The sequence below is a fragment of the Oryzias melastigma genome, linkage group LG6 (assembly GCF_002922805.2).
Source record: "Oryzias melastigma strain HK-1 linkage group LG6, ASM292280v2, whole genome shotgun sequence".
In the NCBI taxonomy this organism is placed as follows: Eukaryota; Metazoa; Chordata; class Actinopteri; order Beloniformes; family Adrianichthyidae; genus Oryzias; species Oryzias melastigma.
Genome location: NC_050517.1, coordinates 17,411,044 through 17,439,041, shown reverse-complemented (window position 1 = coordinate 17,439,041; position 27,998 = coordinate 17,411,044). Strand labels below are relative to the sequence as shown.

The following is a 27,998-nucleotide window of genomic DNA, read 5'->3' as shown; positions in this document are numbered from 1 at the left end:
TTACATCAGCGCGCGGGTCAGATGGGAATGATTAACCCAAACATTTATTGACATGCAAAAGTCAAACGTCCTTCATTTGGGATGAAAGAAAGACTCCTTTTTAATTCAGCATGTGTGCGCGCGCGTGTGTGGGGAGGAGAATAAACAGAACCGGGTGGGTGGGGGGTTGGGGTTGACCCTCAGAGCAGCTGCTTGTTGTCAGGACGCGTGGAGGCCGTGAAAGCTTGTGAAGCCGTGGGAACCCAGCACGTGATGAAGTCCTGCAGGCCGCATTCATCAGAAGACCCTGACTGGCGCGCACGACAATGTGTCTGTGAGTCCCTGCTGTTTAATCCCACTGCGGCCTCCTGCAGGCAGAAAATCACTAACACAAGTTTGCAGGGAAGAAAAAATCCACAATAATTAATTGAATGGTCCAGACAAATAAAAGACGTGTTTTAAATGAAATAATCTCGTGCGTCTTTTCATCCACGCGCGCCCCTCAGGCTGCCAAAGGACCAAACATCTTCACCGGTCATGAATCTATACTTTAAAGTGGTTGCCCTCACGAGTGGGAGTGCCTTAAGTTGTTTTTTTTTTTTTTTTTCCTCCTTCCTTACTCGTTTTCTGGCAGGAGGACAGCGCAGCTGCTGGTGGCGCAGCACAAAGCGTCCGCGCGCACTCCGAGCGCGCCGCGGAGAGAGAGGAGGAGGAGGAGGAGGAGGGAGGCGGCGCTGCTGCTGCTGCTGCACGGACAAGTGCGTCCCATTCCTAAAGCAAACATCTTTACACCCTTCAACGCAGATCTGTCGCTCCCGCACTCGCTCGATCACGCTCACTCGCGCTGTCACTGAGTTCGGAGCGGGAGCTGCGCGCGAACCTTAGAGGTGAGTCTTTGCGCCTCGATGAGAAGGATGCTCTCTTTTTAAAGCTTTAAATGTGATTGTCTAATTAATTATGTGACATTGGTGGTTAAAAATAAGTGCGCTTTTAAGGTTAAATTCAGTAGAAGGACCCAAAAAATGCAAATAACTTGTAAAAAAAATATGCAATAAAACTCAAATAAATGAGTGAATTTACTGTTAAACATCTTTCCAGCTTTCGGGCCTCCAAGGATGGACTCCATACCCGCGGGACGAGACTCCAATTCCTCTCCAAACTCCAAAGAACTTTCGTATCCAACCGCAAACTTGAAGCCCAACCAGGTCGGAGAGACGATTCTGTACGGAATACCCATCGTGTCTTTGGTGATTGATGGCCAGGAGAGGCTTTGCCTCGCGCAGATATCGAACACCTTGCTGAAGAACTACAGCTACAACGAGATCCACAACCGGCGCGTGGCGCTGGGCATCACCTGCGTGCAGTGCACCCCCGTGCAGCTGGAGATCCTGCGCAGGGCCGGGGCCATGCCGATCTCCTCCCGGCGCTGCGGGATGATCACCAAGCGCGAGGCCGAGAGACTTTGCAAGTCGTTCCTGGGGGCGCACTCGCCCCCCAAACTGCCAGAGAATTTCGCCTTCGACGTGTCCCACGAGTGCGCCTGGGGGAGTCGCGGCAGCTTCATCCCGGCCCGGTACAACAGCTCCAGGGCCAAGTGCATCAAGTGCTCCTACTGCAACATGTACTTCTCCCCTAATAAGTTCATCTTCCACTCGCACCGCACGCCGGAGTCCAAGTACACGCAGCCGGACGCCGCCAACTTTAATTCCTGGAGACGGCATCTGAAACTGACGGACAAAAGCTCCTCCACCGACATCCTGCACGCGTGGGAGGACGTGAAGGCCATGTTCAACGGGGGGAGTCGCAAGAGGACGCTGCCAGGCGGGGGCTCGGACTCCAGCTCCCCGTTGAAGTCGTCGCAAGGCCCCAACCACCCGCGCGACTCACCCGAGGTGCCCGTCAAGATCCTGAACCGCGAGGACACGCGCGGCGCGATGGCGAGCGCGCGCAGCTACCCGGTCATCCCGGTCCCTAGCAAAAGCTTCGGGATGCTGCAGAAGATCCCCCCGCCCCTCTTCCCGCACCCCTACGGCTTCCCGGCGTTCGGCCTGTGCCAGAAGAAGGAGGAGGGCATGATGGGAGAGCAGAGCAAAGCCGGCCTGCCGGGCGTGCTGTGGCCCAGCACCAAGGACAGCGCCTACCACTCCTTCCCCATGTTCTGGCCCGCGGCCGGCCCGCTCCCCATGCCCCCGTACCCCCAGCCTCCACACAAGCCCCCACCGGAGCTGCTCTGTGCCCCCCGGCCCGCGGACGTGGACATTTCCGAGAGCAGCGACCGCAGCACCAACACGTCCAAGGACAGCGCGGTGGACAACGAGCGCTGCTCCAGCACGCAGTCCGTGCGCAACGAGGAATCCGGGGACGAGGGGAGGCCGCTGGAGGGGCTCCCGCCGAGGAAGATCAGCTACGTGTCCGCCTTCAGGCCCGTCATCAAAGACACCGACTGCATCGCCAAACTCTACGGAAGCCGGGGCGCCTACAACGGCTGCCGCACCGGCTATCTGTCGCCCGACTTCCTGAGCGAGAGCTCGAGCTACCGGTCGGTGTCCCCGTGCGTGGACAGCGACGGGGAGCCGGAGGTGGACGTGGAGACCCACAAAACTCCAGACGAGGAGGAAGAAGAGGAGGAGGAGGAGGAGAGCGCACGGCCTGCGTCTGCGGCGCGTCCTCCGATGGCGCACGGAGCGGACTCGGACTCCAGAGGAGCGCAGCAGGAGGCGCAGGAGGAGAGCGTGGCCCCCTCCTCTGACAGAGAAGCGCAGAACAAACAGTTGACAGAGCGCCTCATGCCCGCACCCTTCCCAGCTGTGAGTGACTCCAAATAAAACTGTAAAAAATAACAATTCCTTGGATTAATATCATGTTTCCAAGTTCCAAAAGAGTGTGTTTTGTCTTTAATGTTCACTAAATAAATACACTTCAAATTCATTTTATATAGAATCATTTTTACGCATACAAAAGCAGCAATTTTGTCTCTTTTTGTAGGTTTTTACGCCGGAGAGAGTCGAGCTGCAACAAAGGAGCAGTCCCTATCAGTTCAGACCGACCAGTTACCTGACTGCTGTTCTCACGACTAATGGTTAGACAGAATGACTTTTTTATTATTTAAAAAAGGGGAAGAATTAATAAAAATAAGAACATTTTAAAATAAAAATTAAAAAGGGGGGAAAAATCACATCGACTTATTTTCTCTTAAGATGAGAGTACAAGTAAAGAGGAGCCGTCTTCCACAGTGGAGGAGGTGGAAACCAAATCTTTTAATGGACAAAACATCGAGGAGAACCAGCAACACACCAATGAAGGTGCACTAATATTATTATTATTATTAATATTATAAAAATAATTATTATTGGGTTTTTTGTTTAGCTTCAATAAATTAGTTTGTATATTTATATTCAGGCAAAGACGCTCCAGTCAGAGTTCTGGCAGCACAAAGAGACATCCAAAGTCTGGCAAAAGGTAAGATTTAATTGTAATCTATGATTATTTTTTGTTTTAAATGTGTTTTACTGTTTTTTCCTGCTTCTTTTTGCCCATGAGGGCATTGAAAATCCACATTTTATGACCTCTAATTAACCTTCACTTGCAACTTCCTGTGCTTTTCAAAATAAAAACAGCAAAAAGTTGTTTAATTTTAATTGTATTTATCTTTAAATCCACAAAAACATTTTTTTCCCCAAATCATGATTTATAAAAAAAAAAAAGCGACTAACCATGCTCTGTTCAGATGGTGACAGGCCTTTTTCTTTGTCTTTTTGCTCTTTAGAGGAGCTGCAGAAACAGCTGATAGAACAAGTTGAGCTGAGGAAAAAACTGGAGCGGGAATTTCAAAGTTTGAAAGGTAAGTTCAATTTTTTTTTTCATTTTTTCAAAATCTTTGCATGGAAAATTGTTGTCAATCAAGCCACTGGAGTGTTGCTCCATAAAAAGTTTTTTTTTAAAGTTTATTTTAAATTAAAATGCAAATGAAATATGTCATACATACTTCACCATTTTAGAAATGTTTTGTCTTTACTGCTTAAACAACTTTCAACTTTAAATAAGACTTTAAAAAGATATAAGGGAAAAATAAAATATGGCAATAACAACAAAAAAGGTAATGAGGGGATGAAAATGTGTTAAATATTTCATTTATTCTCAGTTTGTTGTGAAAATACTTGCAGCGTTCCATTAAATAAAGTGAAATATTTAATAAAATCTGCCATTTTTTTAATTAAAAAGCCATTTCTCACAACAGATGAGGGTCAATCTGTAAGTGTTGAATAAATCTACAAATTTGTATTTACCTTTTCAACTGATTCTGTAAATGTAAATAACAATAAATCCTGTTAGATTGTGTAGTGACTTGATGACGAACCAACCTCAGAACAGCAGCAGTTTTGTCTTATTAAAGACATTTACTAAACTCTTGTTCAATCCATTTTTTTATTGTTTGAAGGAGAAACTGGACAAACCAAAATGTAGAGTAAAATATTTGATAAAAATCAGAAAAAACTTGAGAAAACAAGGAAAAATCTGCATCAGTTTGTTCTATTTTATTTATTTATTTTAACATTTTTTAATACAAATGTGGATACTGTTAAATATTTGTAATAAAGTATACATACATAATGAATTTGTATTCTTTTCTAAAATGTTCAAATACCAAAAAAATATTTTAAAAATGTATTTTATTGTGCTTAAGTGCTAACATACTTTTTAAAAACAATTAAATAATGTACTTTGTTTTGTCAAACTTATATTAATTTACTGAGAACAGCGCCACCTATACCATACAATTTAAGAGCGTTTAAAAAATCAGTTTTACAAAAGCTTCAGTCTGTCCAAAATGTTTAGATCTGCCTTTGTTTTCATTTTTTCCCTTTATATATTCAAATATTTCTTATTTTGTGGATTTTATTTAATTTTAAGAGCAAATGCTGCGTTATAAGCTGACAAAACTGACCTAAAATGACAGTAAAAACAGTTTATTTTATGCTCTGCTCCTCAGATAACTTCCAGGATCAAATGAAAAGAGAACTTTCCTACAGAGAGGAGATGGTTCAGCAGCTCCACATCGTTAGAGGTGAGAGCAATAAAGCAGAGGAGGCGGACGCAGACGCTTTCAGATGAAGAGTTTTTATTTTTTTAAATCTGCGTTTCAGCCGGAGCTCCTCCAGCGCGCGGCGTGCTCGAACGCTGTTGATTGTTGTATCTCCTTCTTCATAGAAGCTCACGACGCTTTACACCATTTCTCCTGTAAGATGCTAACACCCCGACACTGCACAGGATCCTGCTCCTTCAAGTCCCCGCTGCTCCCACCGTGAGGCGCGCGCGCGCGCGTCTGCGGCAGCTTCCGGAGGGCGCGCGGGCAGCTCCAGAGTCTAGGAAACCTCCGCGTGAACTCTGAGCGACCGAACTGGAAAAGAAACGAGGATGTAATTAGTTGTAATATTTAAAAAAAAACGTATTTTCACCACATTTATGAAACCACCCTACATAGTATACGTTTGTTTTGCTAATATTATGCCATTTTACTATTTATTTTTTTGTGGCAAAGTGCAATGACAATGTATTTTGTATGTATTTGGTGTTTTGTTTAATTTGACCATCCAAATCATTGCGCCTTATTTTCTCAGTGTTTAAAATTAACCTATTTATTAATTTATTTTATTTATCTTTTTTTTTTAATGCAGACAAGTAGCTGACATTGAATGTTAAGCACTTTAAGCAAATGATGGAAATCACCCTAAAGCATTTTGGGAAAACTTTATTGACAATTCATTTGTTGCAGTCAAATGTGTTTGATTTTTAAGACTGCATCAACACAGTATAGGAGGCTAATTTAATCCATCTGAAGCCCCGTAGTCTTCTTATGAGTAGCAACACATTCTAATCAAATTAGCTCATTTGTTCCTGTTCTATTTGTTTCCATTGCCAATAAATAAATGACATTTTATTGAAAAATATTTGGATTTTTCATTTTTATATCCCTTTGGTAAAACATATAGCTTGTTTTTTCTTTAAAAATACATTTCAAATGCTTTAACTGTGTTAAAAAGAATTTTGTTCATTTTTATTTTTATTTTTACCTGAGAAAAAATAAGCTAAAGTTAAATAAATGATGTGTCCCTTATTAACCAATCTATTTTGCACAGTAAGAATTATTCGGGTTTCAGAAACATGATAGATGAGCCACATATTTATTTAAGCATCAAATGTGGACAAATACTAAACTATCAGAATCTTAAAATCAACATTTTTAAATATTTAATCAGCATATTTCAGTAACTAGTAGACTAAATGTGTATAGTATGATCCAAACAAATGCCTAATAGAAAACCTAGGTGACAATTCATTGTGGGTTATAACATTGTTTATCTTAGAGGGGAAAAAATAATGCTTTAAACGCTTGTAATACCTTTCTGTTTGTTTAGCCCTTCTTGTTGTAACCCTCCATAAATCAGCTTGTTTCAGGACCAGAGAAAAAGTAAAACAAAAACTGTGCTATATATATTTTTTTGTGTTGCAACAGCACCTCCTGCTGGTAAAGAAAAATATTACAGATTTTCCCCCCTTTTTTTCCAACACTGCTCAGTCCCTTGGGTAACTGTGTTTGCGCCTGCGCACCTAATGGAACAAGATGGCGGAGAGTGCGGAACTGAAGGTACAGCGGGTCTCCCTAGTAGCTTTACAAACATATGTCTCACAGACTACCAATATTAATTCTTGTAGTGTCGCTGTTGTTGTTTGACATCAGGGACACGAATGGTCTAGATATTTAAACATAAAACAAGGGAACATTAGGGAATTATCTGTTAGCATACTGGCTAGCTTGTTAGCATTAGCTTTGTTATTGTTGCCGACGTTCCGTTAGGTTCTCTCTGCGGTTCACCTGCACAGAAGGCCACATTTTTTCAACAGCAAATGTTATCGTCCAGCACGGTCGGTGTTTTTAATCTAAAATAAAATTACTACAAATGATTTCACGTTTTAAGGAAACGATGTAATGATGGATGTTTTGGAAAATGGGCTGTGTCTATACCCTGGAAGCTAAACGCAGGTTAACTTGTTAACTTGTTTTTGTGACACATGGGTAACAGTAATAAAAATATAAACATAAACTTTAACATTATTTCAAGTAAATGTATATTGTTTATTAAAAGTTCACGTTTAAGCATTTATAAACATCTGTAGTTGTGTTTCATCCACGTTACACTTGCCAGTGGTAGCTAATGTATGCTAACCAAATCTGCGCTGTCCAGCTCAGCCTTTTTTAATGTAATTAACATTTTAACATGGATATTACACATACCTTACAAGTGTTTGTATCTTTCAACCCATATCGTAATCGAGAGCTATCAAATTGTACTCTATATTTAATCTATCTTGTACATTATCGTGTCTGTTAGCATGATTCTAGCTAAAGGAGGCTGCAGATGACTTAAAGATAATGTTTGAAATCCAATATTAAAGGCTTATGTTAATTTAGAGTTTGTAACTGCACTGTTTATTTTTTGCTTAGTTATTTTCAACTTTCTGAAAATGCAGTAAACATTAAACAGTTTTGTTGTTTATCAGTTATGCTAAAACAGTGTTTATTCAGTCAAAAGTTTGACCTTTAATTATGTACCTTATCTCTTAATCTAACAGTTGCAATTAATGTACATATTGCAAATATTATTATTATTGATGGCAAAAGCAATTTTATGTTTAACTGTTTTATAGTTAACTTTTTGCATAATCTGAGATGATACCAAACAATACAAAGAAAATAAAATAATTTTATCTTAAAATTGTGCTCTGTAAGATGTTTGAAAGTCTAAAAACCAAAGACGAAAGCAAATCATATCAATAAATAAAAATGTTTTCATAATGCTGTTTACTATATATTTTCTTTTTTTATTTTTTTTCCTTTTTACCAGCAAATGGTAATGAGCCTTCGAGTTTCTGAGCTCCAGGTGTTGTTGGGCTATGCGGGGCGGAATAAGCATGGGCGCAAACACGAACTTTTGACCAAAGCTCTTCACCTACTCAAGGCCGGCTGCAGTCCTGCCGTGCAGATGAAGATCAAAGAGCTCTACAGACGGCGTTTTCCGACAAAGATGGTTTCGCCTGTGGACCTAGCTCTTCCCGGTGTTCATTCTGCCTCCAGTTTGCCCGCTGGGCTCGCCCCACTAGGATTTGACAGTCACGGATCACCTTCACCACTGTTGCCCGTTTCCCTACTTGGACCTAAGCATGAGATGAGTCTGCCTCACCTCTCCTCCGCCCTGCACCCTGTGCACCCTGATGTCAAGCTCCAGAGATTGCCCTTTTACGATGTGCTGGATGAGCTCATTAAGCCAACCAGCCTAGGTGGGTGCATGGCTACTTTTGTTTATAGTGATAACACTTCTCCATGTCATACATACTAGTGAAGAGTTTTGGTTCTAGATATCTAAATGAAGCTGTGTGTGAAAAGTAACTCATATAGATTTTTTTCCTTTCCTGATTTGACTGGATTCCTTTCATAGTTTCAGATAATACTCAGCGGTTCCAGGAAGCATGTTATGCCTTTGCATTAACTCCACAGCAAGTTCAACAGATCAGCAGCTCCATGTAAGTGAAAGGCTTCCCCTTTAAAGCCGCAAATCCGACCATCTTTTGATCCATCGTGAAAGTGTTTCCAGTGCTCTTTTAATTATGATTATACAGTTTTTAGTCAAAATATTGTTGGACATAGTTTCTGCAGAGCGACGGGAGTTCATTAAAAATGTGCCTCTGAGTTGTGGGTGGGACTGTTAACGTATAGCATCCCCACCACACTTCCCCTCGCCATTGCTGAGAGCAGTCAGCTCTCAGCAATGAGGATCTAGCGTATTTCTATGTCACAAACAACCTTTTTTTGTTTTTTGTTTGCTTCTTATTCAGGACTTGACGTAAAAAATACTCAAATTCAATTTTGAGCTTAATTTTTCTTCATATCTGTCCTCCAATATCAGAAAAATGCCACAAATACTTGCCATGAACACCAAAAACACAATCTTCATCAGTGTGGGTCTTTGACCACTAACGTGGTTTCAAAAGTACATGAAAATGTTATTAAAATCTAAGTATGTATTCTCATTAAGCTTGTTTTTACATTTCTTTAGGGACATATCCGGGACCAAATGTGACTTTGCCGTTCAAGTACAGTTAAGGTATGTGGGAAACGCTTCATTTCAGTATCACTTTAACTGTAGAAATTCATTTGTGCTATGTTTGTTTACCGCCTTCCTCTTATGAAACACTACATTCTTATGAAACACCCTGAACTAGCAGCATCAGAATGCCACATTTTTATTGTTTTAAGTTTAAACCAATATGTGTATTTCAAAAAGTCTACTTTTTTGTTTATTTTTCCTCTAAAGGAAGTTTTTATGTGATATTTTCTAACAGTGTGATTGTAATATTGAAGGTGATTCATCATTAGGGTCAAATGTGGAAGAGTTCTTTTTAGTTTCCACACCTGATACTGAAGGTGTGTGCACACATTCCTAGCATATTGAGAAATAAATTAAAAAAAAAAATAATAATAAATATATATATATATATATATAAATTCCGACACATTTTTATATATAAAAAACTTTAAAACACTAAATGACATGACTGAATAGTCTTAAATTGTATTTTATGTTCAAGAGATGTTTAAAAAACTGAAATAATGAAATAACTTAACAACCTTACTAGTCTTATTGGGAAATAAGTTGCTTAAAAGAAGCAGACACATAAACATTTGTCATCATCATTGTCTTTATTGCATTCATAGTGATTCTCCTGCTCCTTTCCATACATTTTTCAGCACGCTTGTATGTTTGGTATTAATAAACTTTATAGTTTTAGAAATATTGAGCAAAAAATGCAGCATAAGAAATGAATGAGAAATTGCTGAAATCTTTTAAAACTTTGTGCACTTTGAAACCTGTAAAATTCTGCATATACTTTCAGTGAGAGACACAATTCAAACTTTAAAATGTTCAGCAACTACTGGGTTTTTAGAGTTATTTGGAGTTAAGTTAAGATTCTTGCAAAATGTTTTTGGCCAATTTAGACATATTTCTAGTTTTTTTGGCTAATTTGGAGGTAAGCTAACATTTTAGCATTATGCTAACTTTTTTTGGGGTCAATTTAGACATATTTCCTTGTTTTGCCATATTTGGAGTTTAGTTTACATTTGAGCATTTTTGGCTAACTTAGACAAATTTTAATTTTTTTCATCTAATTTTGAATTTAGCTAACATTTTAGCATCATGCTAGCTGTTTTTGGCTAATTTCCACATTTCCAGTTTTTTGGTTAATTTGGGATTTAGCTAATATTTTAGCACACTTTCAGCTTCAGTGTTTTCCACTAACTGCTCTGGCATCTTTAGCGGCCACATTCAGCTCACAGCGTTCACACTTGCATTATCATAGGTAATGCCATATATACTTTTTTTTGTCTTTCAGATTTTGTTTATCAGAAACAAGTTGTCCACAGGAAGACCATTTCCCTCCTAATCTGTGTGTTAAAGTGAATGGCAAACCTTGTAACCTTCCGGTGAGCACACATGACACATGACCTCTATTTGGATCGTGTCTTTTGAAGAAAGTACATGAATTTTTTGAATATGTCGTCTGCAGGGATATCTTCCTCCCACCAAAAATGGAGTGGAGCCAAAAAGACCCAGTCGTCCAATCAATATCACATCTCTTGTCCGGCTGTCCACTACTGTCCCCAACACAATAGTGGTGTCTTGGACTTCTGAAATTGGGAGGGTAGGCATTCTGTTGAAAACTGCTGTAGGAAACGGGCCAGCGTGATGTGTAACTGTTGTTCTGTTTGGTCAGAGCTTCTCCATGGCTGTGTATTTGGTAAGACAGCAGTCGTCTGCAGTTTTGCTGCAAAGACTACGGGCCAAAGGAATCAGGAACCCTGACCACTCGAGAGCTCTGAGTAAGTCCCGCTTTATTTAAGAACAACTGAAGCTTTGCACTTACTCTTTCGTTATGTGGGAAGAGATATTAAAGAAGTTGCTCCTTTTTTTGTTTTCTGTCATAAGTTTCAGTACGCTTTTGTGTACATTCCCCACCCCCACCCAGAAAAACAAGGGGGGCAGGAATGTTTTTACTTCCTTAAACATTCCTGGCAAAGTTCCTTTGTTGCTTCCCTGTAGAAGGAGGCAGCTGGAGTTCCAGTTCAGTTTAATTTTCAAGTTTTACTTTTTTGTGTTTTTTTTTTTTTTTTTNCTTGCAGTTGTGAGTTTTATTGAAGATGAAAAGCCTTTAAACCAATTTAGGAGCAGTAAAAGCAGTTGGTTTAGTCCCTTGAAATTCCCTTTTAGACGTTGTTGGAGCTGCAGGGCTTGTGTTCAACTTCTTTTTCTTTTTTATCTCACAGTCAAGGAGAAACTAACAGCGGATCCAGAGAGTGAGATCGCTACCACCAGTCTACGAGTTTCTCTTCTCTGTCCTGTAAACATTCTTTACATACTCTACTCAAATAATTGCTAGAAGTTGTAATACTTGTTGTGGATAAGGAAGAATTTGATTCATAAAGCTTGTTATGAATCACTAAATATATAAATAATCCTTGAAAGAAATAGAAAAAACTTGTGTTGGTTCTGTTCCGTGTGTTCCAGCTGGGTAAGATGAGGCTGACTATACCCTGTCGGTCAGCGACGTGCTCTCACCTTCAGTGCTTTGATGCTACTTTATACATCCAAATGAACGAGAAGAAGCCGACCTGGGTGTGTCCCGTCTGTGACAAGAAGGCGCCGTATGAACACCTTATCATTGATGGGTAAGCACAGGAAAGGTTTACACCAATTTATTATGTCATTTATAGTATGTTTTGATTCATGAAAGTCATTAGAAAAAATATTTGTATGGACACAGAACATGTGTGGGGTCCTGTGGATTATGGGATTAAAATTTAATTAAAACTAAAATAGAATTTAATTAATGTAAAATCTTAACAGGCCCAACAAATAAAGTAAATGTTTTAAAAAGTATTGAAGTCCTTAATTTTGTTTTTTCCAGGTTGTTCATGGAGATTTTAAATAGCTGTTCTGACTGTGATGAAATCCAGTTCAAGGAAGATGGAAGCTGGGCCCCCATGAGGTCAAAGAAGGAAGTGCAGGAGGTGTCTGCTTCCTACAACGGTGTCGACAGTGGTATGTAGCCAGCCCACATCGTCTTCCCAAGCTGCGGTTCTAGAGCCAAACAGAACTGTTCTCCTTTGTCGCAGATGTGTCGAGAACAGAAGCGAACGAACAGAAACGACATCACGACAACAACAAGAAAGTGGATGTGATTGATTTGACACTGGATAGTTCCTCGGAGGACGAACAAGACGACGAGCCCCCGCCTAAAAGAGTCTGTCCGTCTCTGTCGCCTGTCTCTCCACCTCCAAACAAGGGGTAAGCAGGAAAAGAGCGAGAACACGTTCTAGTGTCTGTTTGCTCATTACTAACTTTTAGATTCTTGTTTCTCTTTTAAGAGTTTTAAATCTGCACAACCAAGCTTCCCCTGTAGCTAGAGCTCCCAGTATGCCCCCCATGGAGACCAGCTACATTCCTCCACCGCCGCCTCTTATCCAGGATTACCGCCACTATTATCACACCAGTGATTTGCCAGGTAGGACAGAAGATTAGTTGTAATTATTCAAAATATTGAATATTTAATGTCATTGTATCAGATTTGAGACTTTTGCCAGTTTGTTCTGTATTAAAGTCATTATTTGCCTTTTTTTTTTACAGATTTAAATTTCTTCTCCTTCCTCCAAGGAGACAATCAGGTATTGAACTTTATACACTTTAATGTTTGTCAAACATTTACCCTATAGACGCAATCATTTACTTTGCTACGGTTCTTTTAAGAAAATCGAAGAAAATCTTTTTTTAATGCTGTATGTGTCAAATGTCTTAGGTCAGCGTGATAAAGCAGTTTCTAGGATCACGTTTGATTTGCCCTCTTCTTACATTTTTAGCATTCCAGAAAATGAATGGCATTCTAAATAAAAAAATAACTAGAAAAGTTGTATTACCTGCAATAATGCTAGTATTTGTGTTTTTCGCTGAATGTGGTCGCAGAAGATGCTGAAGCTTTTTGCTGAGGATAGTGAAGAAATTTAATGATTGCTGAAAATCCTAAAGCTATTTCCAAAATGGTAAAATTCCTAAAGGACTTAAAGTTGCTGAAATTGCAGCAAGTGCACAAAGAATTTAAAGAATTTCTTGAAAAATCCCCCAAATTGTAAAATTAGCCCAAAAAGCTAGCACATTGCTAAAATAGTAGCCTAACTCCTAATTAGCTTAAAAATCCTCAGTATTTGCCTAAATAGCCAAAAAACAAAAAACAAAAACAAAAAACTAGCACGTCACTAAAATACTAGCTTAACTCAGGATTAGCCCAAAAACCTCAGCAGGTGTCAAATTAACCAAAAAAAGATAGCAGGTTGCTAAAATATACCAGCCCTACTCCACAGTAGCCCAAAAAACCTCAGTAGAAGGTAAACTAGCCAAAAAGCTAGCACGTTGCTAAAATACTAGCCTTACTCCGAGAAAAACCTAAATTAAAAGCCTAAACCTAGATGCTAAATTAGCCAAAAAATGTTAGCATATTGCTAAAATATTAGCTAAACTAAAAAATACCATTAAAAACCTCAGTAGTATTAATGTTTTTGATACCAAACTTGCATAATTTGTAGAAAGTGCATAAATATTTATAGAGTTAAGCGGAAAAAAGCAAAATTTGAGTAAAATTGAAATAATTTTGTGTATTTTCTAAAATTGCGTAATTTAAAGCAATAACGTCCTGAACATGCTGAATTTTTTAATAAGAATTAATTGCATAATTTTGAAAAAAAAATGTCATATTCATTTTCAGAGGGGTTGAAAAATTTGGTGTAACCACGGGTACAATATAAGGCAGGGGTATCGAACAGGAGGCCGAAATGGTCGTGGGCCGAAAATGGATAAACAGTAATTGAACACACTACAACTCCATTTTTAAAGCTAAATAACATAAATATGAATAAAAAGAATAGAAACCCATAGATTTTTTTAACTGATCTCTCAGCCTCCATAGTTATAGTGTTGCTTCAATTGTGCAAGATAATATGGAGACGTTAATATCAATAAATTAAAATGATCGCAAGGGCCGGATATAATCACCCTGAGGGCCGGCTCTGGCCCCTGGGCCATGACGATGACATGTGATAAAAGTCATTTCCAGGCTGGATCAAAGAAGTTTTTTTTTTTTTTTTTTATCGTAAAGTAACTATATCTGACAGGCTGAAAGTGATTCATACATTTCTGCTCTGGATGTTTTCAGCAGCTGTTATTGTTCACCTTCTGGCACATTTCGTCACCTGTACCAATCAGCTTTTACTAATTTACACAGGTGGTTTAGGCTGACACAATCCTTGATCCTATGCGGGTTGGGGGCCAGCACACGGAGACCTATTTGTTTATATGCTTAAAATAGAAATGTACCTACGTGTCTTGTAAGCATGGTCATTTACTCTCCTTCCAGCATTATAACATGGCAGTGATGGCTGCAGCCGCCGCCGCGTCAGCCTCCGCCCCAGAAGACCACGAACTCCTCCTGAACCGTTTCCTGCCTTACAGCTCCTCGCAGCTTTTGCGGGAGCAGCCGGGAACGCCGGGGAGCAGCACGCTAGCCGCCACCAACGGAGGGAGCAACAGCGGCAGCACCAGCAGCTTGGTTTCTTCCAGCAGTCTGCGAGAGCGCGACAAAGACAGGGACAGAGACGCCCACAGCATTTCAGGATTGTCCAGGTCCTCGGTGGAAGCGGCAGCAGCCGCCGCCGCCATTTACGGCTCCATATCTGACGTTATCTCTCTTGACTAGATCCACACAGAACTGACACACAAGGGAGACCTCAAACTTTGTAAATATAAAAAAAAGGAGAAGAAAGAAAGAATACCGTGCTATGTACAGAGAGGAAAATCTATTTTCATTTTTACTTATCTTATGTATATAAACTTAGGACACTTCCTGTCCGGTGAGTTACTTCAGTTAATATTTTTCTGTGAATACTGAAGGTTTTTTCCACACCTCTTCATGTGGTCCCTTGATTATATTGTAGCTTTTGTACCTGGTTTTTACAATTTTGTTTCAATATTTCATGTCAATGGCATTATTTCAGCGTACATGCACAGAAGTTCAACCATATTATGAGACATTATAAAGCAAACCGGCTATCCACAGCAACGCAGAAAGAAGTGTGAACACTTCCTACTGTTTTTTTTTTTGTCCCGTCATCACTGTAGTTTTGTTTCTTAGACCTCCATCCTATTGGTTGTTGTTTTTAAGGATTTATTTATGATATTATAACTTATGTCTGCTATTTTAAAAGAAGCATTCCCTATGCCTCTTCCAACGTCGCCACTAGAAATATTCAATCAAATGTGATTTGTTTTTGTGGTTCTAACAGCATTCTGTTTCCTCGCTTCCTCAAATCCCACGCGAGTAATATTTTAAGTTATTCGGGCTGAAATAGATTTTTGAATCGGGAATGTCGGTGTGTGAATGAAGGGCAACGGTCCCACCATTGGACCTTTTTATATATAGTAGACGTATATCTATCTCAAAGAGCTGCAATTGGTTCATTTGGAATATAGCAGTTTCCTTTCTGAATTAATCTCCTGGCATACAAGTGACCATTTGCCATGTTTCTGCTCCACTTTCAAGAGAAGGCTAGTGTCTGCTCTTCTTGAAGTTTTATTTTTAACAAAAATGGTATGACTGTTCCGCTAATGTAGATGAATCCTTGCATTTCATCTTTTGTTGTAGCACTTGCCTTTTTTTTCTTTCTCTAACATCAGTGGAGCAGTGAAGTGTTTCCATCCACATCTACCTGAAATCTCAGCGGTTTGAGTTCTATGCTGTTCTGTAGTGAGGCCACAGTCTGCATAGCATGTTCAGTTTGTATCTGCGACGCCTTTAACATACCTGTGATTGCTTAGCCTTGGAGTGAATCACCTGCATTTTGGCCAAGAGGTTTAAAATGATTGAATTTATAAATGGACGCCTCCTTTCTTTTCTTTTTTTTCTTTCAAACTTGTGCTTACTATTAGGATTATTTATTATCATATATATTTTCAGCATTTGTTTGATTTGTGAATATGCATTGCTGTCATTGTGATATTTCTTTTGTAATTATATTATTAATGCTATTTAAAGATGTCACTGTTGCTCGACATGCATTGTAACATTTTCAGTTTCTGTCTGTTGAATGATGTCAGTAACTCAATAGAAGCTTTGATCATTTTAAAACAGCTCCATGGTCTACTGTGTTAATTTATTGTGATGACACTCATCCAAATACATTCATTTTTAAAGGCTTTTCTTAGAGCATTTCTGCAATCCCCTTTCCTCTGTTACACAAGACAGCAACTTCCTGCAGATTTGCTGAAATAAAAGTTCTGAGTATATAAAACGGATTTCCTGTTTCTGATCCGAGAAGAGGCTTTACTCAGCTGCTCTTTTGGTTCTTTCTTAGATCTTAAACCTTATATTTATGTTTAAGTTAATAAAGGGGGTTCCTGATAGTATTTTTTTTAACTCTTTCAGATATGCCTTTGCTGAATTATTCAGATTATATTTAGATTTTGACTGCTTGAAAAATAAAGGAAACACCTAAACAAGTCAATCCCACTTCAGAGTTGGGGTATGTATTGGCAAGAGTGGCGATACGATATGTATCACTATACCTGGCTCATGATGTGATATGTATCATGATATATTCCAAGACTACCTGAACCATTTTTTACTTTTTTTTACTTAAAGAAAAAAACATTATCTGGCTATTAACCCATTGTAATAAAATGGTAAGATTAAGTTTATTTAATGATCACAACATGAAGCAGAGCAACTGTATCTCAAATACAAGCTGCTTTTACCCAAGCAATTGCATTAAATTACACTTTTATTATTTTATCCACCAAAGTTCTTAAAGAGGAAAACGGAAATATGATCATCTCAAATGTGTTAAAAAGCAGTGTTTATAGAATAGTTTTCCCCCCAAATCTCTTGCTCATATTTTAACAATAATTTCAGAACATATAGTTCTAACATCATCAATTTTTTAAAAAAGACTGAGAAATAAAACAATTTAAACTAAACTGTGAATATATATATATATATATATATATATATATATATATATATATATATATATATATATATATATATGTATGTATATTTCAGAAATTGACAAAATAACTTGATGCTTGGCCATAAGAAAAAAATATATTTTGTAATCATTGCTTTTCAAATGTAGCCTAAATAAAAAAAAAATACAAGTAATTTGAGGTTACCTATAATTTTTTAAGACAGTCTGCTAAATACAATGTTTAGCTTTAGGGTTTTTTGCCTTTTAGATTTTCTGTAAAGAGTTGATGAGCACATAGCCCTCCAGGGGCGCTATTTATTCTTCTTCTTCTTCTTCTTCTTTTTGGTCGCGCAATTAAAACGTCACCGCGCAGGCTGTGACGTCATTGATGAGCTGCGCCTTTGCAAACTGTAATGGGAGCTGGCGATTTTTTCAAAATTTTTATAGTTTAATCCGTGAATGGCGCCAAAACAGGACCCGAAACCTAAATTTCAAGAAGGTAAGCTTCTTAACTGTAGTCCGGGTGTCCGGGTCGCTGACAGCGTTCGCTCCTCAAGCTAGTAGAAGGATTTAAACTTATTAAAAAGAACAGAGTCGGCGCGCAGCTAGCTAGATTAGCATTTATTGTTATAAACATATTATGCTAGTAACCATTTAAATTTTGAGTTTATTAATAAATAGTGTATGTTATTTTTGGCGGAATTGATAGTTTAAACAAAAGTGATACATTTGGTGTATTGATATTTTAATTTCCCGCTATGTCCATCGTTTTCTAGTTGACCTTACCGCGCATGTCTCTTCTTGTCAACTGTTAGATCCAAAACTAATCGCTCTCCTCGCCTCATTTGTTATGTTTAATTGTTAAAACTAACGCGTGAAATCTCTACATTCATAGATAAACGTCAGCAAAGTAGCTTGAGCTGACTTCCTTCTGTTTTCCCTCCTGCTTCAGGTGAAAGAGTGCTGTGTTTTCATGGGCCATTGCTCTACGAAGCTAAGGTAGGCGGTCGGATTAGCCTGTCTCTGACGGTGCGACCCTCCAACGTGTTTGAGTCACTTTGATCACATTGAAGTGTGCCTGTTTTTGCAGTGTGTTAAAACAAACATCAAGGACAAACAAATCAAATACTTCATTCATTACAGCGGCTGGAACAAAAAGTAAGTTTTATTTTGCTTGAAGTTCATTCAAATCTGCTGCTTAGTGAAGTTTCTTCCACTGATTGAAATCTTGCTTTTCTAGCTGGGACGAATGGGTTCCTGAAAGCAGAGTGCTGAAGTATGTGGACAGTAATCTACAAAAACAAAAAGAGCTTCAGAGGGCAAATCAGTAAGTTAACTGATGCTAACGATCTATTAAAACCCGCTCCACATCTATTGTTCTGACACAATTTACTCCATAACCACTTATTTATTATTTTGTTTTATTCTAGAGACCATTATGTAGAAGGAAGAATGAGGGGTGCTGCACCGAATAAGAAGATTCCTGCTGCAACGCAGAAAAATGATGTGTGAGTGAATGTTCTTTGTGTTCTTGGTGCACTTTGACATCACTAAATTCTTCTATTAATCATGTTCTTTTAAAAAATATCACAGAAAAACCAAAAAGAACAAACAGAAACGTAAGTAAATCATACCGGTTTTTTTTTTCTTCTTCATTTTAAATTCAAGCATATAATGCTTGTATTTATGTTTTGTTTTTTATTATCCTGAACAATAAATTTGTTTTTGTGCAGCTCCTGGAGCAGGAGAGGGAACGAGTTCAGGAGGAGATCCAACGCATCCTCCACGAAAGAAGAGGGCACGTGTTGACCCCACAGTGGAGAGCGTAGGTTCATACATTTCCTATTTTGTTCTAATAGTGGGAAATCAAGACATATTTTTTCAGTATGTTGCATTCTATTGCAAAAAAAGAAAACTACAATATTTTGAGAATTCCATGATATTATTTTTTTCAGTCCATATTAATTAAATGTATGCACATCTATGGATCACATTAAATGAGCAATTAACAGTTTGCCTGATTTATGCTGCTATTTGAAGCTTTATTTAGAGGTGATTCATAAAGACTGTGTTTTAGCAGGCAATATTAGAACAGAAAATTCAATTTTTTTTTTTTTTTGCAAATAAGTCAATCTTTTGTTCCCATGTTGGAAATAATGCCTTAAAAAGTCTTGAATTTTGATGTCTGAACCTTAAAAAAATTGTGCTGCTTGAATACTTCTTTGTTTTACATTTCATGTAAAAATTATAATTTTTTTCAAATTAGATTATTTTTGATCAAATGATGTACATAAACATCAAGAAAATTATGCACTAATACACTGAAAACCCACCACTGTTTTGATTTAAAAAAAAAAGTTCTAAAATAAGACCTCACGGCACAAACAACAAGATAAGAAGCAATGTTTTTGTCCAAAAATTGAATTGAATTAATAAAACAGGAAACTATTAATACAAAGGGAAATAGTCTGAGAATTTTGTCTTAATTTTTGATTTGCAGGGCCTTAAAAAGGTCTTAAGAATCTTAAATTTAACTTGAGGAAACTTGTATTAACTCTTTATAATTGCCATTGGGATTTCCTACTTTCTTCTTTTTGTAGATATGTTTTTTAGTAAAAAAAAAAAAACATTTTCATCTGTTTGAATTGAATTTAAAAACGTGGTTCCTGTAACCTTCCACAAATTGCATCTGAGATGTAAAAGTTTTATATCTCTGGAATTCCTCAGCTGTAAAGATAATTTGTTCCAAATAATAGTTCAAATAAAGTTTTTTTTTGTATGTTTAGGAGGAGACCTTCATTAATCGAGTGGAGGTGAAAGTAAAAATCCCAGAGGAGCTGAAACCCTGGCTTGTTGATGACTGGGACCTCATCACACGACAAAAACAAGTACATGTTTATTTTTTATTTTTTGTGTGTTTTTTAAAGTGCCCCAGCATTATAGTCTTGCATCAGTTATTAACTCTTAACTTTGTCTCCAGCTCGTCCATCTACCAGCCAAAAAGAACGTTGACGGAGTTCTTGAAGATTATGCAAACTATAAGAAGTCAAGAGGAAACTCCGACAGCAAGTAAAGGATCTTTTTTTTATTTATTTTTTTTAACTGGTTTGTGTAGACTGATGTGTTGAATTTCTCTCTCCTAACAGGGAATTTGCTGTAAATGAAGTGGTGGCAGGGATCCGGGAATATTTCAACGTTATGCTGGGAACGCAGCTTCTCTACAAATTTGAACGGCCTCAGTATGCAGACATCCTGGCCAACCACCCCGATACCCCCATGTCTCAGATCTACGGCGCTTCTCACCTGCTCAGACTCTTCGGTACGTTCCCTAATCTCACTGGGCTTTTTATTCATTAATTCCAGGCGTCCATTGCTTGGTTTTGTGATATATTACATAAGTAACTAATATAATTTCCCAGATCATCATCTTTTGTTTTATATATTTTATGTTCTCTTAAACCTTTTAAGAATCATATTTCTGTATTTTTTCTGTTTCCATTTCCAAAGTGAGAATTGGAGCCATGCTGGCCTACACTCCTCTGGACGAGAAGAGCCTCGCTCTGCTGCTCAGCTATCTACAGGACTTTCTGAAGTGAGTTTTTCTTCCATTTCTCTCTAGTCTTCTAGTGCAACATGAGAAATGATTGGTGTGAAACTGTCTTTCAGATATCTGGTGAAGAACTCTGCATCACTCTTCAATGCCAGCGATTACGAGGTTGCTCCTCCTGAGTATCACAGAAAGGCCGTGTAGACTTTTCGGTTTCCCTCGGATCTCCGGCCTTCTTCAGTTGAACTTTGGGAATATCATTTTCAAACGGCGTTTGGGACAGATTGGACCTTTTTGGTTATCGGGAAGAATCCGAGCGAGACGTCAAAATGAGTCCTAGAACTCATTTTTTCCTTTTTGTATTAATAGTTTGTTTTTTTTTAGGCAGCACATTTCAGTTTTCCCTGACAAACATTTCTGTTAATGTTTTCTTCTCAAAGAGTCCTTCATGATTGCTTTTGTTTCTGAAGTTGCTCTTGAAATCCATCATTATTTTGTAATAAAAAGGTTTTTCATTTTGTTGTTTTGTGTTCTGCATTCTTTTATGTTCCGTCTGTTGGTGGAAAAGTGAGAGGATTTCCTAAAAGGCTCAACATTTGTAGTTTTTCTCAACTGTAGGAAGTCAGTTGGATTTTTGTTAGAAAGTTTTGGAGAAAATCTTTATTTTTCAAGGATTTTATGAAGTTCAGAAGTTACAAAAGGGAGCTTTATTGTTGTTGCCTTTTACAATTTAAAAAACAGTATTTTATTATTTTTCCCAATATCTTTCAAAGACAAAAATAAACCTCAAAATTGGATTCTTGCAAAACATGAGACTAAGTGTCAAGAAACTTCTTGCATTTGCTTTTAAGCTCAAGTCATTTATACATATATATATATATAATTTAACTTTTAAGGTGAGTGTGAGGTTGTCCGTTTGGTCCTGGGATGGTGGCAAGCAGTCCAGGGTTTACCATACCTTTATCTGTCATTGACTGGGACAGGCTCCAGCAACCATGTGATCCTATAAAGGATTAGGTGGTTTTAGAAGAAAAATGAATGGATTAAACTGATAGATTTCAACCTGTTAAAGCTCCAGTTGGGAATTTTACAGATCATAATTCTTCCAAAAGTGCATTGGTCAGATCACACTCTGATGTGGGTGGAGAAGGTCTGGCTCTGAGTCTGCTCTAATTCATCCCAGAGGTGTTCTATGGGGTTCAGGTCAGGACTCTGTGCAGGCCAGTCCAGTTCAGACTCTGTCCTCCATGTCTTTATGGACCTGGCTTTGTGCTCTGGTGCACAGTCATGTTGGAAGAAGGGCCGCTCCAAACTGTTTCTACCAGGTTGGGAGGATGGAATAGTCCAAAATGTTTTAGTATCCTGAAGCATCCGAAGTTCCTTTTACTGGAAAACAATCCCATACCATCATTCCTCCTCCACCAACTTTCACACTCGGCAGTCTGAAATGTCCCGTTCTCCTGGAACCTCCAAACCCAGACTGGTCCATCAGATTTCCAGATGGAAAAGCGTGATTCATCTCTCCAGAGAAGGCGTCTCCACTGCTCTAGAGTCCAGTGGCGGCGTGCTTTACACCACTGCAGTTGATGACGTGTAGCTTGATGCAGCTGCTCGACCATAAAAAGCTCATTTCATGAAGCTCTCTGTACTCAGGCTAATCTGAAGGTCACACGAAGTTTGGAGCTCAACTGACTGCAGAAAGTCGGAGATCTCTTTGCACTTCAACACCCACTGACCCCTCTGTCAGTTTACATGGTCTGTCACTCTGTGGCTGAGCTGCTGTTGTTCCCAAACTCTTCCATTATGTTATGATAGAGTTGACAGTCAACTGTGGAATATTTAGGATATTTTACAACTCATTTGTTGCACAGGTGGCGTCCTATGACGGTTCCACACTGGAATTCTCTTAGATCCAGAGAGCAGAACATTCTTTATAAATGTTAGTAAAAACGGTCTGCATGCCTGAATGTTTGATTTTATACACCTGTGGTCAGGATAAGTGATTAGGACACCTGATTCTGATCATCTGTGAGCAAATACTTTTGATAATACAGTGCATGTTCTTATAGGAAAAATGATGTAGTGGAGTCAGATTTCATCTTTATGGCTCAGTAATGTAGTGTGATCTTCCTCTATCATCTTTTGTTCCTCTTACTGGGAATCTCTTGATATAAAAAAGAGAAGTTACACTTCGCTTCACACTGATTTGTGGCTTTTTTTGCTTAACGCCTTCTTTTTTTTTCCAGGAACAACCCAGAACTTTTTAAGATCTCCTAAACCCCCCAGCTTTAAAAAATGGCAGATGTATTTTACTGGAAATCTTTCCCCTGTCAGCACTCTGATGGCTCATAAAAGACCATCAGAAGGGCTGACAGCCATGGAGGACCGTTCATGGAGACACCTGAGCGAACGCTCAGTCATCCGCCCGCTTTACCGCCACGTTTGAGGTTTCAGTCGGTCTTCAGGGGCTTCCATGTGACCCAAGTGACCAAAGAATCCTTTTAAGGCTGTCGTATGTGATAGATGAGGAAGCCATCTGAATGATGCAGCCGACGCTAATGAGGTGAGCTTAAATGTGACTGATGGTTTCAGCAGGTCTTCCTGTAAATGTTCTGAGAGAGGAACTTTTGATATGAAGTCAGAGATTATTTATATGCTCTATGACACCAATGTAGCTGAAACAAAGCAAAAAAGTACATCTGAAAGTTTAATATATATGATTCAATCCAGATTAGAGTTAAATAATGCAAAATTAAACATTTAGGAAAAGGTAAAAAGGACAAATTCAGACTTTTGCTGAGTGCTTTTTTTTAGATGTTTAAAAAAAAGATCTGCAAGGAAGTTTTACACATGGAGTCCATGTAATATATCTATTTTCAATTCAACCAGAGGAGTTGATAGATTTATATATCAGACATTCGTCAGGATAGCAGTGAAAAGAAACTGTTTTTTAAGAAAGGAATTAAGGGGAAAATAAAGCAGCCCCGAAACTGAGCCCTGTGGAACTTTGTAGGACAGTGGAGGTGTGACCAAAAAAAGGTTCACACAATATTCAGTCAGACAGATAAGATTTAGACCAACTCAGTACAAAAAGAAAAAATTCCCAAGAGTTATGAAGTCTGGACAATAAAACCACACACCAAAACTGTTCGACATCCGGAACAAATCAGCATAAAAAACCATTCTCTAGACCTGAAACCTGAAGCTCCGGAGACACTTGGGATCCAGAGAGGTTCTTTATATGAAGAAAAAAAAAAGAAGTCATTTTTAAAAGTAAGGATAATTTAGATTAGTTACATTTATAAATTCATGGTTGAGATGCACCTAAAACTAAGAAGAATGTAAATTACATTAAGAGTTTGGTTTATGTTTCCTCCAGAATGCACAGATTTCAAATACTAAACAAACTTTGGTAAAAATCATATTTTCTGATTGCTCAATGTATCTGATGACATCTTTTCTTGTGATGCACAACAATGTTGGTAGGGGAGTTGCTAAAATGTGTTCTTAAACTTTTTCTGGTTTAACTCATGTTCAGGTTAATAGTAGGAAAAAGGATGACGGATCAACAACCTAAGATTTAACAAGAGAAAAGGACATTTTTTAAAAAAACCTTTCATAAGATTGTATTTGCATTGGCTGCACTGGAACGCATTTCTAAGTTTTTTTCAAAATCTGCACAGCCAAGAATCTTTGCTTGATTAAGAGCTAAGATCAAGACATAAGGAAATCATTAATTAAATGTATCCCTCAAATCCCACAGTGATTGTGAGTTCTAATTTAAGGATGCTATTTTAAAGTAAAAAAAAATTGGTCTTGCGTTTATTGTCCTTTTTTTCGGAAACAAAAATTTGATTTATGTTCTGTGAATAATAATTTAATGAGGGTTTTCTTAGATGAGCTAACTTTTGTATTCTCCTCATATAAGCGTGACACAACATTGTATTCTCATTTCACTCACAGTTTTGTTCTGAAATGAATAATTTGCCACTTATACCATGGACAGATAATTTTATAATGATTTTCCTTTTCAGTTAATTTTTTCTATTTTTGCAGTCTATTTAACTGTTGTCTTGAAGACAGCAATACTTGTTTATTGTCTGAGCAAGAGGCAAGGAAAGATCTGGTCCTGTTCAGGTCCTGAAGCGGTGAATTCTAGTCAACCATGAGTCAGTGATGTACCAAAAATGACCGTTAGAATTCCTGTTGTTGACAATTCAGGTCATTTTGCCCATATTTTTTCAAGATTTTTCAACAAGTTTGATTTATAGAAACATCTACCCTCTCCTCTAATACATCCTATAAGTAAATAGTTTATGCAAAAAAACCTAACTTTGATATAAAGGTTGACAAAATAGAAATTCTCATTTTAGATGCAGTTATCACCAATGACCACTAGATGGCAGACATGTTACAAAAACAATCCGTTTTATTTGAAGTGGATTTGAAATTTTAACGGTTAATCTATTTGATTCAAGATGCAAACCTATTTTCCTATCGCATAAGGAAATATATAATAGTTTAACAAAAGGTTAAACATGTATTTTGTGGATAAGAAATGTCAGCAAAAAATACTGTTTATCAACTATAACCATGTCAGATAATTGTGCAAAAACCAAAGTTTGCTCTATTGTAAGACAGTGGTATCATTTGCTGATAATAGCTTTTGTTTTGGGTATCACTCCTGCAGAAAAGGATCCATCTGCTAGAAGCTCTCTGAGGCGAAAGACTGTCAAGTGTTTAATGTGGTTGTGAATGTTTCCCCAGACGAAAACTTAGTGGTAGACTAATTACACAATGGGCATGCAGCCTCGGTAGCACACAGCTGCCAGAGCCTTGTGTGACTGTATGTCATTAGTATTGGAAAAGTGCCTTTTCCACAAAAGGTTGCGGTCACTCTGAGCCTCTAAAACATGAAAGCGCCTCTCCCGCTCTCCTGGAGAAGGAATTTGTGAGACATAAACAGCCTGTAAAGTGGAAAACTACATCTGTGTCCATTTGTTTTCCTGACAGGCAGCCAGATTTGGTGATTCTTACTGAGATTCTTTCCAATAACAGTGAACTGGCTTAAATAAAAAAGGGAAAAGGACGATGTGATCCATCTGTTTTCAATGTGGCGTGGTCGTGGTTTTATGCTCAGGATCTCAGCTATGTGTAAAGCTGTGGAGACTTCAGAACGTGTGTGGGCTTTATTTTCTTTACTTACACCCTTAATTTACAGTAGACACTAAAACATACCACAAATGAATAGATAAAATAGATTATTTTTTTGTGATAGCTTGATGTTTTATGATGGAAACCAAAGAATTTCTGAACAAATTCTCTGAGACAACATGAGAGGAGCTGCAAAAGTGCAAAAACTCATCTACCACTATTTAGCAGGAAAGATCAAATGAGCTATAGTTAAATGCTAATTTAATCTACAGGGACTTCACCATTTCACACATCACCTTTTGCAGAAAACGGAGGCTTCTTTTGATGTCGAGCGGGGATCTAAATCGCTGTGAACCGCCAGCTCTGAATATCTAAAAAGATAACCCTCTGTCTTCCTCCTTCATTAGGCGGAATACTGAGCTAAAATACCTTTTTCATGTCGCCACAGTAAACAGCTTAATGTGCTCCTCTTTCATCTGCTACTCCCCTGAGCCTCCATGCTGCTTTGATCCAAGCCTGAGTGTCTGGCTACGATTGCTCCTCTTCACTGTAGATTTGTCCCGATGTTAATTTGGATTTTCTGATAAGCCATTAAAAAAAAAAAAAAGAACGCCCACTCACACAGGATGCTGGTGTCATTTAGCCCTCATCACTCTGACTACAAAGATTGAGGCCTTTTTACTAAATGGTTGCTTCTTTTCTCTCTAAAACAGAGAAACCTCATTGTGTATGTAGAAATATTTGAAATATTAAATATAATATTAATACAAACAAGCCAATACTCTGCACTTTGTCAGCCAATAACAATGCAGATTTGATAGAACAATAACGTTTTTTGTTTGTTTTCTAATTTTTTAAAATTTCCTGTACAGCCTGCAGAGGGCACACTTGACTGATAATTAGGCCAAAACAGAATCATATGTCAGATGATTTATCATTTTAAAATACACAAAAGTTTAAATAAGCAAAGGAAAATGCATGCAACCAAACTATTTTATTAAAATGCAGTCAAGTACAGAATTTGCATGGAGGATGAGTTTCTTTCACCAAAAGTGATCAAACAATTCAGAGAAAATCTGGAATAATGGCAGCATGTGTCACTCACATTTTAGTTGATCCAATCAGTAACCAACCTACTGCACAAATTCAAATGGTTCTCCTGCACCTTTTAGTGCATTTTTGGCACATAAAAACTAAATTAAACTTTCAACTCTTTCAGTAATCTATGCAACAAAATGTTTAACTCATTCAGGATATTACTGGTAGTACTTCCATCCATCCATCTTCTTGGCCGCTTCTTCCCTTTCGGGGTCGCGGGGGTGCCGGAGCCTATAGCCTTTTTTAGCTAAATTAGAGTTTAGCTAATATTTTAACACTATGCTAGCTGTTTTGGCTAAATGAGACATTTCTTTCCAGTTTTTTTAAGCTAATTTAGAGTTTAGCTAATATTGTAGCATTATAGTTGTTTTGGCTAGTTTAGACATGTTTCCAGTTTTTATTTTGGCTAATGTGGCATTTAGCTAATATTTTAGCATTAGTCTAGCTGTTTCTGCAAAATTGGACGTTCTTTTCTAGTTTTTTGGGCTCGTTTGGAGTTTAGCTAATATTTTAGCATTATGCTGGCTGTTTTGGCTAAATGAGACATTTTTTTCCAGTTTATTGAGCTAACTTAGAGTTTAGCTAATATTGTAGCATTATGCTAGTTGTTTTGGACATGTTTCCAGTTTTTATTTTTACTAATTTGACATTTAGCTGATATTTTATTATGCTTTTGACTTCAGCATTTTCAGCAATCAGCTCTAGCATCTTCAGCAGCCACATTTGGCTCACAGCATTTAGACTAATGCCATATAGACCTATTTAGTTTACTTTGTGCTACATGTAAAAACCATTGACTTTTAGAGAAAAAAAGTTTTTTTTTTAATTTTTTTTTTTAGTTTTTTCTTTTCCATCAGAATACTGGACCTGTAATTATTTTTTAAATAATTACTATAGCGTTACTCTATAATTATGCTGGTAAATATAATAAGTATATGGTACAATTTAAAATCCCATGATTACTTTAACATACATTTTTAACAGCTACAGTTTTGTTATGCTAATGGAATGCTAGCACCAACATTTTAATGCCCAGGGGGTAAAAATTGAATTTTTTGCTTTTTTTTAAAGCACACAAATGACAAATACACAGAAAAG

General features: G+C 37.9%; 3 protein-coding genes across 5 annotated transcripts; all 3 read left to right on the top strand.

The window, feature by feature from the left end:
* The first annotated feature begins 158 nt into the window (after window positions 1-158).
* skor1b (SKI family transcriptional corepressor 1b) lies at window positions 159-6,430 on the top strand. 3 transcript variants are annotated; one of them, XM_024282250.2, is made up of 8 exons: window positions 159-866; window positions 1,078-2,786; window positions 2,965-3,058; window positions 3,177-3,281; window positions 3,379-3,438; window positions 3,746-3,820; window positions 4,970-5,044; window positions 5,191-6,430. In XM_024282250.2, the coding sequence occupies exons 2-8, from the start codon at window positions 1,095-1,097 to the stop codon at window positions 5,283-5,285; spliced, it is 2,196 nt and encodes a 731-aa protein (XP_024138018.1). In that variant the 5' UTR covers window positions 159-866; window positions 1,078-1,094; the 3' UTR covers window positions 5,286-6,430. The 3 variants fall into 3 exon arrangements, with proteins under 3 accessions (XP_024138018.1, XP_024138017.1, XP_024138019.1); XM_024282249.2 differs by having other exon boundaries at window positions 5,188-6,430; XM_024282251.2 differs by having other exon boundaries at window positions 5,124-6,430.
* A 123-nt stretch (window positions 6,431-6,553) lies between these two features.
* Window positions 6,554-16,267, top strand: pias1b (protein inhibitor of activated STAT, 1b). Its single transcript, XM_024282252.2, has 14 exons — window positions 6,554-6,625; window positions 7,884-8,316; window positions 8,475-8,559; window positions 9,093-9,140; window positions 10,429-10,519; window positions 10,603-10,737; window positions 10,810-10,915; window positions 11,360-11,433; window positions 11,601-11,761; window positions 12,001-12,134; window positions 12,209-12,380; window positions 12,461-12,597; window positions 12,720-12,757; window positions 14,497-16,267. Exons 1-14 carry the CDS (start codon window positions 6,602-6,604, stop codon window positions 14,833-14,835), a joined length of 1,977 nt encoding a protein of 658 aa, XP_024138020.1. The 5' UTR covers window positions 6,554-6,601; the 3' UTR covers window positions 14,836-16,267.
* A 1,181-nt stretch (window positions 16,268-17,448) lies between these two features.
* On the top strand, window positions 17,449-21,171 carry morf4l1 (mortality factor 4 like 1). Its single transcript, XM_024282806.2, has 12 exons — window positions 17,449-17,600; window positions 18,054-18,100; window positions 18,192-18,259; window positions 18,342-18,428; window positions 18,532-18,609; window positions 18,695-18,720; window positions 18,835-18,926; window positions 19,888-19,989; window positions 20,082-20,170; window positions 20,248-20,420; window positions 20,609-20,693; window positions 20,768-21,171. The coding sequence occupies exons 1-12, from the start codon at window positions 17,561-17,563 to the stop codon at window positions 20,850-20,852; spliced, it is 972 nt and encodes a 323-aa protein (XP_024138574.1). The 5' UTR covers window positions 17,449-17,560; the 3' UTR covers window positions 20,853-21,171.
* Window positions 21,172-27,998: the final 6,827 nt, after the last annotated feature.

What these genes read in the sequence shown, in the direction of transcription:
- skor1b (XM_024282249.2), top strand. Translation starts at nt 1,095, where the DNA reads ATGGACTCCATACCCGCGGGACGAGACTCCAATTCCTCTCCAAACTCC. An exon ending in CATCCAAAGTCTGGCAAAAG is followed by an intron (nt 3,439 to 3,745) that starts GTAAGATTTAAT and finishes TTTGCTCTTTAG; the next exon opens with AGGAGCTGCAGAAACAGCTG. An exon ending in GGAATTTCAAAGTTTGAAAG is followed by an intron (nt 3,821 to 4,969) that starts GTAAGTTCAATT and finishes TCTGCTCCTCAG; the next exon opens with ATAACTTCCAGGATCAAATG.
- pias1b (XM_024282252.2), top strand. Translation starts at nt 6,602, where the DNA reads ATGGCGGAGAGTGCGGAACTGAAG. An exon ending in CATTAAGCCAACCAGCCTAG is followed by an intron (nt 8,317 to 8,474) that starts GTGGGTGCATGG and finishes TTCCTTTCATAG; the next exon opens with TTTCAGATAATACTCAGCGG. An exon ending in CAACAGATCAGCAGCTCCAT is followed by an intron (nt 8,560 to 9,092) that starts GTAAGTGAAAGG and finishes ACATTTCTTTAG; the next exon opens with GGACATATCCGGGACCAAAT.
- morf4l1 (XM_024282806.2), top strand. Translation starts at nt 17,561, where the DNA reads ATGGCGCCAAAACAGGACCCGAAACCTAAATTTCAAGAAG. An exon ending in CATTGCTCTACGAAGCTAAG is followed by an intron (nt 18,101 to 18,191) that starts GTAGGCGGTCGG and finishes CTGTTTTTGCAG; the next exon opens with TGTGTTAAAACAAACATCAA. An exon ending in GAGCTTCAGAGGGCAAATCA is followed by an intron (nt 18,429 to 18,531) that starts GTAAGTTAACTG and finishes GTTTTATTCTAG; the next exon opens with AGACCATTATGTAGAAGGAA.